The sequence below is a fragment of the Barbus barbus genome, assembly GCF_936440315.1.
Source record: "Barbus barbus genome assembly, chromosome: 4".
NCBI lineage: Eukaryota > Metazoa > Chordata > Actinopteri > Cypriniformes > Cyprinidae > Barbus > Barbus barbus.
In genome coordinates this window covers 35,874,001-35,889,993 of record NC_136732.1, presented here as the reverse complement: position 1 = coordinate 35,889,993, position 15,993 = coordinate 35,874,001, and the positions used below count along the sequence as shown (strand labels likewise).

The following is a 15,993-nucleotide window of genomic DNA, read 5'->3' as shown; positions in this document are numbered from 1 at the left end:
AATAACTTTTATATTGTTAGTAATATTTGAAGGTGGACACTGGATTAATGCAATTAAGGTTTTCTTGTTTATCTATATGTCATGTTTTAGAAAAAATCATGAATGAAAAATCATATATGACACACAGGAATGTTTATTACCTCTTTCAAAAATCCTTGTATCGCATTGTATATTTTGCCAAAAATGAATACTACAGATAATTAAAGTAAGCATTTAAATACCATTTTACGAGACATATTATTCAGAGATATGTGACACCTTATATTTATATGCATTTTATGCAAGTAGTCTACAATACTATTATGAAGATTTTGTTAACTTACATAAGCATTACATACTTTTTGTCCATATAAATATCAGCAACTGCACCAAATTATATATGATAATGCTTTTGATGATTTCCTAGACTGACTACTTTCTAAGCAACAACAAAACCTGTAAAAATCTTATTTCACATTATGTAGTGGAAGGCATAAAACAATAAACAAGCAAACAAATAAATAAATAAATAATATAAAAATACATACATAAAGTCTGATCTAGCAGAGACCATTCAGCTCATGCAACTATCATGCCCTGCTCAAAAAACAAAACAATGAGATGGTCCTAATTTGTATTCATGAATGTGACCATTCTGTTTTCTCTCACCAGTGCTGTGCTGGTATGGCCTGAAGGAGGCAGTAGATGGAAATATCTGGACCAATGAGAACGATTGAGGACCAATCTGTCCTCTCCCTGGAGTACCATATTAACAAATACAGCTATCAGGTTAGTCAACCTGTTAGGAATCCACTACTGTGTTGGTAAATTTCCCTAAAGCTATGCAATACAGCTGTGAAAATGACCAGCTCACTGATTTAAACAAGCTACAGGGGACTTGGTGACACAGATTTTAATTTGATTGTTTACATCTATGTTCCACGGTTTTACTATTGCCCTGAAAGCTGAACAAATCAAATCTTCCCCTTACTTCAGATTGTTACAACCTGTTCTGTTCCTCCCTCTAGCAGAATCGAATTAAACAGATGCTGTGTTGTTGTTGTGCCCGCACCTCTGCAGAAGATTATGCGTTTCCCTGTAATGGCTGAGATTTTTTTGTTGGTCAAAAACATTTAAATGATGGAATATTTCCCTAAAGAATATAAAACACATACTATGCAAGCTTATTGCTTTTTCTCCACACGTTTATATATTTTTTTCTGTCTGAAAGCGCAGATGTTTTACCATATACAATTATTTGTAGCATTGCCAAAGTTCACCATATTATGAGTTTTTAGGGGTTAATGATTAAAAGCAATGTATCTTTATAAGAATCTTACAGGGCTTGGCATTGTGCATTCCAGCAACATCCACCTCAAACCAGATACAGTATGCATATTTGAATTTTGATTCACCAGTTTTAGTGGTAATCTGCCTGCTGTGACCTTTGTGTTTTTCTAATAAATCTAGATAAGACATTCCTGAAGGTGATATCTTCAGATTGAGATGAAATGCAAAACCCCGTTGCTAATGGACTCCCAAACAAGTATAGTCTCTAGCACAGGAAGATTGAGTTTGTGCCTAAAATACAGTTCAAGCTCTTGTGTGAACTATAATAATGTATTTTTTTTTGTCTTTTAAGTGATATTGGATATTGAGTTCTATCACTGGGTTTCGCATTAAGGATATTGGCAATAGCGTGCAATTTTGTAGCTGTGCAAGTCTTCAGGCAGCATCGCAGATTTCAGTGAAAGTGATTGGTGCTTTGCGTAGTTGCAGTGATAAAATGTATTTATTAAATAGCTATTTGTGACCTATTGAAAAGTGACACAGTGGGGTTGTTATTATCAGTGCAACAGTTCAGTCTTTCTCCTCAGAGTAGATGTCCGAGCTTTGAGGAGCCTGATAGTCTGAGAGAATAAAAACCATTGCAGTCTTTTGGTGTTGATGTGTGCACTAGTTGCAGTAACTGCGGTTTTGTGCTGGTAGAAAGGAAGAGAGTTTCTCCAAGGGTGGGTGGAGTCTTCTGTGATGCCGTGGGATGTTTATGGTGATTGTCTGACATGGGACGGAATACGGCTTCAATAACTAATGATTTGGTGGATGATTTTTCTGATAATCCTAACAAATAGAAATTGTGGTCAAAATTATTATTTTTGGACTAAACTAGTTTTGAGAATTTAATTATTTTCTGTTCTTTCTATTTATTTATTTGCTCATGCTGCTCTTTTTGCATCTCAGATTATTTTTTTTAACTTTTGAATTCATTTTTAACATCCTCATTTTTAAATATGCTTGCATGACTATTACAGCAGATATACTGTATGTTATATGAATATTTTAAACATGCATACAGTGTTGTGATTTTATGTTTGTGCATGTCTTACTTAAAATGCAACGCATTTCAGTCAATTTAGTATATTATGGATTTGGTTTTGCCCTTAATGTCACAAGTCTTCAAAAGCATGTGAAGGGGCTTCTCTGAGAAGTCAGAAATGTTCTCTGACTGAATCATTATCACTATTTAACTTTTTACTCACGCTGAACAGACAGTTAAAGAAGACAGACAACTTTGACAGACAGATTTCATCACTCTGTCTCTATATCTGAGTTTTACAGTATTTAAATAGCTTCAGTTGACACAGGCCAAGCCTGTAGATTTTACTGCTGCAATAAAGCTCTGTCCTAGCAACAATATAGAAACATCATACGAACTCATAACTCTCTGGCTTGCTCTCCTTTGCTTTTTCTGTCTTAGAAGGATGTCTGCATGCACGTGACTAATTATGCTACTGTACGAGATCGCAGAAATAAGAACAATAGAGAGGATAGAGGCAAGAACAGATTTCCATAAGGACATTGAAGATGATTCAGTGATGATGCATACAAACTGATTGCTGGTATTTGTTTGGGGTTCATTTTAGGATTGGACAATTTGTGGTTTATGTAAACGAATATTGCATTTTATGGTCAGACAATTGTTGTAAACCATGGAAAAACTAAAATACAGGATATAGCTTAGTGGTTAGCGATTCTAGACACCAATAATGACTATTCCTGCAAGTTTACTTTGTTCTTGCAACTGTAAAGATACTTTGGATAAAAGCATCAGTTAAATAGTAATGAATAAATATTGAACAACAAATCTGTGAATTTAAGAGATTTTCATAAAAATACCAGTGACAAGTTTTTGAACACTTTTGGTTTTTAAAGTTTTTAAAGAATTATCTTCTGCTCACCAAACCTGCATGATCTAAAATACAGCAAAAGCAGTAATATTATGAAATATTTTTACTATTCAAAATAACTATTTAAATATATTTTAAAATGTAATTTATTTCTGTGATCAAAGCTAAATTTTCAGCGTCATTACTCCAGTTTTCATTGTCACATTATCCTTCAGAAATCATTAATATGCTGTTTGGCTGTTCAAGAAACATGTATTATTATTATTATCATTATTATAAATATTATTATTATTATTATTATTTGAAACGGCTGAGTACATTTTTTCAGGATTCTTTGATGAATAGAAAGAGCCAAAGATAAATATTCTCCTTCTGAACTTTCTATTCATCAAAGAAACCTGGAAAAATGACTGCGCTCTACACTTGCATATTCAATAGGTAATTGCTTCAGGCAGCATCAGGCAATCATTCAGCCATAAGATGATGCAGCTGTGGTTTTTGGCACACACAGCATCTTCTCAGTGTGGCTGCCTCGTGAACCAAACAAAGCTTTCTGGACCCATCTACCTACCGCTAAAGTGCTCAGCTTACTTTCAGCTGTAGCAAAACGTGAAGCTCAGTGCATATGCATGATTGTATGAGACCCATGGAAATGTTTCTCTTAGAAAAGATTTTGGCTATTGCAGTTGTTAACAATACAACCGTTTCCACGTACAAGGGAACTGGTTTCCATGAAGCGCTAATGCCTCTCTGAGAGTTCATTTTCCTTCATTTACTTCATAATTAACTTAATTTCCTTTTAAACATGTTTCTCTGTTTAGTGATTAAGTGTGTGCCCCACGAGGTCTAGAGAAGGATGTAAAGTTTTCTTCAAAGTCATACCTTTCACTCCCTGTCTTGTTGCTTTTGGCCTCTTGACGTTAATGTAGGCTGGACTGTGACTATATGTGGATATTTAAAGCTTAGCACATTTAGTTTTAGGTCTCGCATGTTCATCTCTCATATGAGCATGATTGGTGCTTTTTAATGAACCACAGCAGCATGTTTAGTTGCATATTTTTTGTGTGACAAACTTGTACAGTGCAAGTAAACTTCTACGAACACTGCAAACTCAGGGTGGGTGGTCGGTAACTGTGTGGGAAGTCCAGCACTGTTCTTATCTCGTTTTTCAAACTCAACTCGTTTTCAGGCATATATAGGTGAATCAGCGACTAAATACACTACTGTTCAAAAATGTAGGGTTGGTAAAATTTTTCAGAAAGGTATTTTGAAAGAGGTCTTTTATATTCACCAAGGGTGCATTTATTTGATCAAGAATACAGTAAAAGCAGTAATATTTTATTATAATTTATAATAATAATTTTAAATACTTTTTAATATTTTATTTATTATTGTATTGGCAAGCCTGCATTTTTAGCATTCATTGATCCAGTTTTGAGTGTCCTTCAGAAGTCAATCTAATATTCTGATTTGCTGCTCAAGAAATATTTTTATTATTATCAGTGTTGAAAATAGTTGTGCTGCTTAATATTTTTGTACATACTGTAATGCATTTTTTTATAGGATTCTATTAATGATTAGAAAGTTCAAATGACAGCATTTATTTGAAATAGAATTCACACATCAATTTAATGCATCCTTTAAAGAATGTCTTTAAAAAAAATCTTACTGACTGCAAACAATAAAATCCTGTAAAACTGCTGCAAATGCTTGTCTGAGAACGGCAGGAAACAGACTGATCTGAATTTTGAAGCAGCTTCCTAAAAATACAATTATTTGTAAGAAGTGTTCATTTGTGGCTGAATTTATTAAATGCATATATACAATTTAAATACATATAAATACTTTTAATATTTTTGATTTTTTTTTTTTTTTTTTAACTGAAGATGAAAGAGCAAGGTTTATGGAGAACTTGCAGTCATGTCAACCTGTCCACCTCTGATTCCCTCAGGGCCGAGGCAGTATTAAGAGCAGGAAGTTGTAAAAATCACACGGCAGTGCTCTCCAGACAAAAGAGGATCCGCTACTGTGTGCTCAATCGGTGTTCCCACAGTCACCATAGAGGAGAATCTCTTTACAGTCTGTCCCGATTTACCACATCACTTGCAATTCAGAGTCGTTTTTTACTGTCATTTCCCACCTATTGCCGGGGCTTTACTGCAGACGTCACCCATTGAGTTATTGTCAGAGTCAGACAAGGGTACTGCTGACTGTTGGTCTCTAATGATCTGAGCATCCAAAGTGTTGGAGTTTACACCTCTAAACATGAGGAGATGTGATAGCATATATACATGCATCCATATGAAGGATACATTTTACTGTGTAGGCTAATTTTTATTGTTTTACAAATACCTTGTTGTTAAAGCCATTCTACAGTAACATTCCTTACAACTACCAAAAACGATTTCATCCATATGAATCAGCACACTTTTCCTTGTGGTTTTTACAGCACAGAAATTTTTATAGTAGCCACAAATCAGATTGAATTTACAGCATTTAGCTCCTTTTCTTGTAAGGGTTATTGTGACAAGCCAGACGAGGTTAATTTACACTGAGACACAGATTCAGCACCCTTAAAACTAGAATTCACCTGTAGCAGGTGCAGGTAAAATAAGCCAACACACCTGGATATTCAGCAGGTGCCTTCATTCACAGCATGGCTATAATGCTGTTCACCTTCTCAACAGCTTAATTCCTAATTTCTAGTGCGGTGTGTTGGAAACAGGGCTGTCTGTCCGCTTTTGGCTGTGTGTATGTGGTTTTAAGTAGGATATTCTTAAAAATCACAACTGTGTCATGATTTTATAGACAACGGTAGCTAGAACTCATTAGCCTTACAGTACATTTAACTACTACCATTTAACAGTTTGAGCTTGATTTATACTCATAAATGCTGCATTTATTCAGTCAAACCCGACTGTAATATTATGAAATATTATTGCAATTAAAAATAAATGTTTTCTGTTTGAATATATTTTAAAATGTAATTTATTCCTATGATGGCATGGTTGAATTGCCAGCAGCCATTACTATATAATCATTCTAACTGATTTGCTGCTCAAGAAACATTTCTTAAAATAAAAATAGAAATCTTTTGTATCATTATAAATGTCTTTACTGCCATTTCGATCAATTTAATGCATGCTTTCTGAGCCAAATGATTTTATTTCAAAACATTTTTGAACTGTATTTGTATGCATGTATTCATACATTTTTAAGTGTGGCTTAAGTCTGTTTTGCTGCCACTGCCATATTTTATGCATTAATTCAGGCATTTCACATGCACACTTGCAGACATTATTTATTAGAGCAAGGTCTGTGAGGCTCAGACACTCCTGTCCACCTGTTGATGTTTTGTCTGGTTACAGGCTGTTTGATTTTAGATTTTCAAGATCATAATTCAGCAGGTTGTGTCTAGGATGGAGTATAATGACAGGAGCTTTGTGTCTGTAAGTTGATAAGTAGTCTTTAAGATTACAGTGCTGTTTGGTCAACAGGTTGGTGTTAAACAATGACAAAAGTGTCGGTGTGAATTACTAGAGTCGTGTTGGCTGTAAAGTCTTGAGTATGTTAATGAGTAGAGCATTAATTGTCCTACAACCTTATTATTATTATTATCATGATTATTTATCTGGCAAAGAAAAGGCAGAAATACATCAAGTAAAATGTTTCCATAAATATTTTTAATAGTCAGATTTGTCATATATATTTTTTGGAAAGCATATATGTACACAAGTTCATCTACCACAGTGTTCAGGTGCAAAAATGTCAATAGATGAAAAATGTTTTTGAACAAACTTCAAAAGATCACATATTTTATGAAAGAAAGCAAAACTGTTTTCTATATTATGGGAAGATAAACAACAAAACAGCTCTTCATGAGTGATGATATAGATTCTGAATAACTGTACATACACTGTAAAAAGTGATAAGTTGACTTAACTTAAAAAATTTGAGGAAACCCCTTGCCTTAAAATTATCAAGTAAATAATAATTAAAAAAATTAAGTTAAGTGAATTGTCAGGTTCACTTAACTTATTTTTTTAAAAAAATATACTTAGTAATTTTAAGGCAAGGGGTTTCCTCAATTTTTTTTAAGTTAAGTCAACTTATCACTTTTTACAGTGTATGCATAAATACAACAGCCTTAAACTTTCATAGTATGGAAAAAAAAAAAAAAATCTTCAAAATATATTGTTTTGTGTCCCACAGAAGAAATGAAGTCATACAGGTTTAGAACGACATGAGGGTGTGTAAATGATCAATGAATTTTCTTTTTGGGTAAACTATCTTTTTAACATGCCAAAGACGCCACTATTCTTTTATCCTGAAGCACTGCCAAAGGTTTTGGGCTGCGTGGCTGTCCTAGCTCCCCCTCTAGGTTTAAGCAGGTGGTCTGGTCTCCAGTGCAGGCAGTGGGGACAGTGGCATCCTGCGGGATGGTGCATTGTCTGGACGGGGGAATAGAGAGCAGGCTGTGGAAGTCCACTGAGCCAGGGGTAGGTGGAGGGAGGGAGGCGCAAAGTGTCCACTGGCCTTGTGGTGGCACTGTAGGGATTTGTATAACCTGAGAGGCTACCCATGCCCAGATGAGTGTATAGATGAAGGGGCAAGCGTGGTAGCAGTGGGTAGGGGAGTCCAGCAGCCGCTTGACTCACCATGTAGGCACACAGGTTTGGGTCCAGTGGATTAGGCCAGTTCAGACTGTGACGCTGCCTCTTGTCCTTCATCCTCCTGTTCTGGAACCAGACCTATAATGAAACAGAGGGATAAATGGTGTTAGTAAAGGACACAGTATGTTGCTGGGATTAGGTAATGGTAGATGTATAATAAAATTTTCAGTTTCAGCAGGGATGGAGATCAGGTGTCTGATTTTATGGCTTCTTGGGTTGACTGTAACCCATAGCCTCACAAGACACACAAACAATCCTCTCTTACACTCTTAAAAAAGGGGGTTTTCACATGCCATAGGATAACCAGTTATGATTCCCCAAATAACTCTCAGTGAACAGTTCTTAAAAGAACCATTTTTTTCATAGTGTGAAGAACATTTTAATAATCTAAATAACCTTTTCCCAGTGTAAATGAAACCTTTTTTTATGGAATGAAAAGGTTCCATGCATAGTAATGCACTTAAATGCTGCCTGTTGGTCCTGAGAAGCTTTTGGTGGGCCAGAGGTTGAGTGTGGCATGAAAAGGTCTGCATAGTGAATTACCTTTATTGTGGTCTCGGGCAAGTTTAGTGCTGCCGCCAGCTCGCATCGTCTGGGTCGAGACACGTAACTTTCTTTACAGTATTCTTGCTCAAGACGGGTCAGCTGCTCCCTCGTGAAAGCAGTCCGATGCCGCCGACTCTGGTCTATCCCATTCAGCAGTGAAATACGAGGGCACTCTTCCTCTCCTTGATCACTGTCAGCATGAGCAACAGTAGACACTGGCGACTCCCTGCCCTCTGCTACTGAAAAGTTTACTTCACATTAGGCATTCGTTTGATTTGCGTGTAGCACATTTACAATCAGAAAGACAAGGTTTTCAATAAACTCCCAATTTCCTTAATGAACTCGCTACACAGATGTTGATTTTGCACAGTAGGCCTATATACTTGACTTTAAATGTGACAATATATCAAGTACCTGGCGCATTTTCTAAGAAAAACGTGTTAATTCCTCCCCCAGGCCTACTGTTAAAATATTAATATTGCAGGCTACTTACGCATTTTATCGTTGATATCCACGTCCGCAATCCAAATACTCCCCAAATGGATTTTCACAAGCTTCTCATAGTCCTCAAAACAGTCCCAGACCAGGCCCTCCCCAAAAAAGGAATTCTCTCTCCTCGTCACTGCTTGTCTTCCGAGCCAAGTTCGTTTATGAAGGGAAAGATGAGTTGTTTTTGTAGTCGCTGTCCACCCCCCCTCCTCCCTCACCTCTGCATCTTTCAGGTCGTCCCATCTTGTTACTAATGAGAGACGCGCTCTATCCGCTGAGGCGCCGCCTGGGCGCGCGGACAGAGGGAGGTGTTAAATTGTCTTTGGTCTCCGACCGGCCTTTGTACTTTTTTGTTATGGAGAATTAAGATCGACCTCCCTTTGCATACTGTCACAGTGGCTTCCCCGTCGAGATAGGCCAACCCTGATTGTTCCTTGGCGTTTGATGTTTGTATTTTTGGAAGTCAATCATTAGAATCCTAATGTTTCTAAATTGCAGAGGTTTACAGTTTATCATAGAGAGATGAAAGCGTTTCTAGAGCCGTATAAATATAGGTAAATATTTATTTATAAAAAATAATAATAACTGGAAAACTGTCAGAATATTCGAGCATCAACTAATTTTAAACAAAAAACGTTACCAGACAGAAATGATGGCATTGGTTAATGTACTAAATGCCGGACGATATTTCATTAAGTAGCTATAAAGCCTTTTCCCCAGGATATGTTACTGAAAGCTCAAAGAGACAGCCCCCCCACCATTTTTTATTTTTTTTATGTAATGTAATACTTAAATGTATATCCTCCTTTTGTGTGGAAAAAAAAGTGTAGGCTATTGTTCACTGTCAATGAAGTCCAGTGTTGTTTCTCGGACCATATGTAGAGGAAAGAAATTCATACAGGTTTTACAACTACATGAGAGGATTAATAATTGATGAATTTTCATTTTTGTGTGAACAGTCTCTTTAAATGCATCGTTACAGGAGCTGTCAGGCCCAAAAGGTGCTGAACTAAGATTGAAACTTTCTTATAGCCTATCTATCAGTAGCCTATATAAGTTTATCTCAACAACACGAACAAGTGCGAGTGAACGTTAGCGAGCCTGTTGAATATTTTCAATGTACTTTATTGATATATTATCATGGCGTTGCTAATACCCTCTGCTAATCAGAAACGTCAATGATACCTACGTGCTTCAGTGCAGGTACAGCCAGGATAAAAATGTCATGTGACTGCACGCGATGTGGATCATTAAGGGCTTTTGTATTTACTAATGTGGTTTGATTGGGCACCTAGGCTTAAATTAAGGATAGTCAGACCCTTTTTCTTTTTTCTTTTTACATTTATTGATTTAGGATTATGGTTGTGGGATAGACGCGTATCATATATACGCCAACAAATTTCGTATCATATGCACGCAAAAAGTGCGTATATGCACGCTAAACACGTGCGTATCACATGCACGCCAAAGTCAATTTTTGCATATCAATACCACAAGTTTTTATTTGGCGTAGGCCTACTATTTATACACATTTTCGTGAGACCGGGCTCCCCAGTGACGCAGACTGTGGCATACCCCGTATTCAGACAGTCTCTCAAATATATGCTTCATCCGTGGTGCTTCAGCTTGGCCTGATATCAAACTAACTGTTGTATTGTTATACCCCAGTGCTTTGATCCCTTGTCAGTTAAGGGAAAGGCTCCACCAGGGCTGTAGCCTGTACCTGGCTGGAGACTGGCGCAGATATCGCCTAGAAATTGCCTTTCCATGAACGGACAAACCTATGTTTGTGTGCCACTTTAAACACTTTAGAATACTATGTTTGGCTGACTTAACTTCATATTATCTGTATTGATAACTGTTGAAAAAGCAGTCTCTGTTACTGATCAGTATAATGACCAAGAAATGCACTGTTTGTGGGCGTGCTTCACATAAAACTGCTGTCATCTATATAATCTCGCTGCATTATTTCAAACTCTGTTTATTTGTTGCCCTATTTATTTGTAATTTTGTTCATAATAGCTATACATACAAAAAACAGACCTACGTTTTTTAGTTGTTTTTAGTTTGCTTTTGGTATTGTTTTGAAAATACTTTATTTTTAGTTTATACAGAAAATTTCGACTGTATAGTTGTCTATTAGTGCTATTTTTGCTGACCTTCACTGTAGAAAATATATTTAATTATGAAAGCGCATCTAATGTTTAGATGTCAACTTTAATACGTTTCTTTTAAATATTATAAACGATCGGTTATTCGAAATAATGACAGTAAATGTCTTGTCTTGATCTAATTGGCTGCACAATGAAGGGCGAAAAGTAATTAAATTAAGACGTGTTCTTCTTCTTCGTCTTATATGCATAAGAAAAACTAAAGATATTCGAGGATATATTACATTGGTGGCTTTGCTCTGCCTTTGCTCTGCAGTTCTTTTGCTTTCCCTCCTCTTCCTCTTCATCTTCTTCCTTTAGAGGTTTACATCAAGGCTATTCACTTTGCGCAGCAATGCAGGCACACTTTATTATACTATCTGTACTGTAGTACACCTGAACAAACTATTAACGGACTGTTAGCGCTGGAATCAAGGACACATTTTTAAAATATGTACAGCAATTTGCTCTGATGCTGAATTATTCGTCCAAAATGCAGGATTTAGGGCGTACTTTGATTATGACGGTTCTTGAAAATGGTTTATTGTTCCAAAGTTTCACATAGTATGGATGTTTGGTACAGAGTGGCAGTTCATATTCCTAAATCGGGACTCATAGCATCACCTGCCTCTTTAACAGAGAGGTGAACTCTCATTAGGCTGCATGCATAATGCAGATATGCAGTGATCCACAAGGCTTTGGTGATCTGCACATTAGAGTTTTTCCGCTCCAGCACACCTGGCTGTTCAAGTAAAGGTCGTGATGCGCTGGTTCAGGTGTGTCTGATTTTAACTGAAATATACAAGGAGCAGGATAAAGTTGTCAATAATAATAATAGCCTAATCATAATACGTGTTATGTACATATTTGAATGCAATTTTTTTTATTAAAAGCCTATTTATGTTTAAATAATTCCACAATGACCCAAACGGTCTTTTTGAGCTTTTTGGTTGGCTATTGCACGAATAGGTTTCATATGGCAATGCTCATTATGCTTCCAGCTCAAAGTAGCCTAGTGTTACAGTTTAGTGTTCTCAAAAATATGTTGTCCCTTAAACGCTAGAAAATCAGTAAGAAGACATTTACAAGGTTATCAGAATTATGTTAGTTATGTATAATTTAATAATTATTTTTGCAAAACTTATGCACACAATTCACATCCCTAACTTCACAACTCTATGTCCTGCGTTTCAATTAATTGTTTGAAATAAAAACATTTCAGGATTAGAAATAGAAAAAAATCTTAAAATATCAGAAAATACCCTCAAAAGGACATCTTTGTACCTTATTTAACCCCTAAAAGATTAATAGCAGTGCCTTAAAGGGACAGTTCACCCAAAAATGAAAACTGTGTCATCATTTACTCAAGTTCTTGGTAACACTTTTCTCACTATTAGCTAGTTGCTTATTAGCATTATTAGCATATTGGCTGTTTATTAGTACTTATGAAGCATAATAATGATTTATAAGTAGTAATATTTTAGATCCCTTAATCCACCCAATACCTGAAATTAACAACTACCTTACTAACAGCAAATTAGGACTTTGAGGCAAAAGTCATATAGTTAACTAAAGTGTGACCAAGTTTTTTCTTTTGTTGAGCACAACAGAAGATATGTTGAATGCTGGTAACCACTCAGTTGACGGTATAACCATTGACTTCCATAGTATTTTTTTCCACACTATGGAAGGCTACTGTCAACTGTTTGGTTACCAGCATTCTTCAAAATGCCTTATTTTGTGCTCAATAGAAGAAAGATACTTATATAGGTTGAAACAACATGAGGGTGGGTAAATGATGACAGAATTTTCATTTTGGGGTGAACTGTCCCTTTAAGTGTACATTGTTTGACTGTAGAATTAAAAGGTGTTTTTTAAAAGCACTTCAAGTTCTTCATAGACACTGTATATTTGCAAGTGTGCTGCAGTAATTGCAAGCTATTAATGTTTGTTTTTTTGTATTGTAGCATTTTTTCTGCAATGAAAGAATAATGATAAAGATGACAAAGCTTATATTCCTATTTTACATGTATTCATCCTAATGAAGTCACGGTAATGTGCTGTTTTAAGGTATCATGTAAATACATAATGAACATATAGCACTCTTAGCAAGCATGTATTGCTTGCATGTGAAGAGCATTTTTGGAAAATGTGCATAAAATTGGAATGTTCCCACACGCTCACCAAAAGATTGCCATTATGATCAGTCATTATCAGAAAGCTGTGAGAGTTTTATTGTCTAGGAAGCTGTTTGGATGAATGTGATTTTATAAGTTGTCTAATGAATTCAGGCATTTTGGAAGAAAATTAAAAGTAGTAGTCATATATTTATGTATTTACATATATATTATTCATATATTTACTTTTTTTTTTTTTGGGGAAACAAAGAAATCTGCACAGAAGTCCATGGTTGTGGTGCTTTCCAGAGGGACTGTGAGTTCACATTGCATAGTTGCATTTAAGGCTTAACATTCAGATAATTTGAACAAAAAAAATGTAATATTTTCCTATCCTCTCTTTTCCACAGAATCAGTGTTTTTCTTGCCACAGTAATTTGAGGCCCATATCCCACCAACCCTGCAGAAATTGGCTTCCATTAATTATTACTGAATGCAAATACTTTCTGGTCATAACAGCAGAGGTAACTTCTCCCATCTTTCTGTCTACTATACTGAAACTTATAGGTCTCTACAGAGATTGTGTTTCAGTGCGACTTTATGAATACAGAAAGTCAATCTTTTTTATTTATTCGTAAGGTGAATATTTCATCATTTTCACTGTACTTAGATCAGTTGCATAAGGACATGTTTTTACAGGCAGCCCGGTGTTCTGTAATTCACATATACAGATTTATTATCAAAAACTCAGGGACTATTCTGATTTAATTAGGATGAAGCATATGTTGTCCTCACATTATCATCACTGTTCTTTCAATATTTCCTTTATATTTGCCATGTCTCCTAGATAATAATGCTGTAACAAACTTTTAGTCTAGGCATTTAACCTTAAGATTTTTATTATTTTGATTTCATCCCTTCTGGATTCTGACTTTAGGTGAATATATTAACTTAAATTCTGAATATCTATCTACCTCAAACCAGTTGGCCTTTAGGATAGAGATGCATACAGTATCTTGCAATTTTTAACTGTGAAAGATGAATAGCTTGACATTTGTTTTTGTAACTCAGTGTTTAAAACTATAATTTGTTTGGGTTTTAAAACTTCTCTGTCGATTTTTCCAATTCCTTGCGCATTCTCAAGCAGAACAAAGGTCCAATTAAAGGCGCCTCTGAACAGATTGAGTGACGCGGCGATCATAGGAATGTATGATTTAACTGGATCTCAGTTTTAAACTGTGGGTCTATAGTAGCCATGCATCAATGGTGTTGCTTGGACACAAAATACCAGTATTAATTGGCGATATAACTCTTTCTTTTCACTACAGCATTTCCAGTTTTGTCGTCATCATTGAATTTGATTTGTAGGTGGATGTACATTCAGGCTTTTTAAAGTTACAATGATATTTCGGAAACTGTGACAATGCGATGTGAATTCATATTATTATTAGTATTATTGAAAGAGGCTTAATAATTTAGAGTTGTGCAGAACAGTAGAATATATTTATGGACACCATCCGCATCCTCACTGCAGCGAATTGCTCCATATCTTACAAGTGTAAAGAGAAACTTTTCTTAGATCTGGTTTGAGTGGTCAAAGCATTGATGTAACTGTCACAATTATTAATATGTGAATGCCATGCCACAGACTAGGTTAATAGAGCAGATTTTAACCTGACATTGAGGAAGATGCGTGAGGAATATGATGAGTGGGAGCTGCTCACTCACTATTTATTTATAATAGCCTATATTGCAGGGTGTATCATATTTCATGTGAATAATAATACGTCACAATTTAATATCGAAAATAGTCTCTGATACACTCTTTATCAACTGTCCATGATAAAGTTACTTTTGATTTGCATGCTATATGTGCTATCGAGCGGTCGAGCTATAGGGCGCTCCATAATTGGCGCATTGCTTGAAGGCTTATTAGATAAAGCATGCTGTAAAACATGCATTGTCGGCAGTCTGCGTGCTATACTAACGTTTTATTAAAGTGTTTTGGTACCCCCAACCAATTTAATTTATGTTAAAATCCTATGAGAGATATTACATCTTTCAGTTTTAAATATTCACAATTCTATATTACAATATACTGTTCAAAATGACCCTTTCCAGAAATAAGCATTTTGCAATAAACAGATTTCTTTGTCGTGTGTTTCCTTAAACGTTTTAGACAGTTGAACCAGCAAAGGTTAGTTCACACAAAAACGAAAAATTGTGTCGCAAAAAGTATTTTTTTTTTTTGTCCATACAGTTTAAGTCAATTGTCCATTGTCGTTTGGACCCCAGTGATATTCAAAATATCTTCTTTTGGTTTGCAACGACATGAAGGGTGAGTAGCCTACATGGTGACTAAATGTGTGCTCAGAGTAATATATAAATGACAATAACAACAATGTCTATTTTTTTTCTAAGATATGTAGGCCTAGTTTTACTGTAGCCACGGCCGCCTGACTCACGGCTACAATGCACTCTATCGTTTTCATGAAGAGATCACGTTGTCGCCTATAACTATTGTCGCTTTATGGAAACATACTTGCACTGGGTCTATGAAAAACGTTAAAAATGTGAAAATAAATGTATGCAGAAAAACGTTACAAAAATAAGCAGTATTGCAATAGGATGCCAAGAATCGTGTCGCTGTATTTTTCAATGTGAAACGGCTGTTTTTATTGTTATAAACGTTACCAGCTCACTAAACGGGTGTAAAACATTAGCTATTTATTATATCTCCTGCATAATTGAACTTAAATTTATATGATACTAAAGTTATTAATTTTAAACCATTCACTTTAGTGTTTGATATGTATCAAAAAGGCGATTTGGAAAGAGAAACTTTTCTTGT

At 35.6% G+C, this 15,993-nt stretch overlaps 1 protein-coding gene across 1 annotated transcript; it reads right to left on the bottom strand.

The window, feature by feature from the left end:
- Positions 1 to 7,489: 7,489 nt before the first annotated feature.
- LOC306868577 (homeobox even-skipped homolog protein 1-like) lies at positions 7,490 to 9,118 on the bottom strand (the record flags this gene model as incomplete). The annotated part of the gene is made up of 3 exons (XM_079414829.1): positions 7,490 to 7,918; positions 8,384 to 8,625; positions 9,094 to 9,118. The coding sequence occupies 3 exons, from the start codon at positions 9,116 to 9,118 to the stop codon at positions 7,490 to 7,492; spliced, it is 696 nt and encodes a 231-aa protein (XP_079270955.1).
- Positions 9,119 to 15,993: the final 6,875 nt, after the last annotated feature.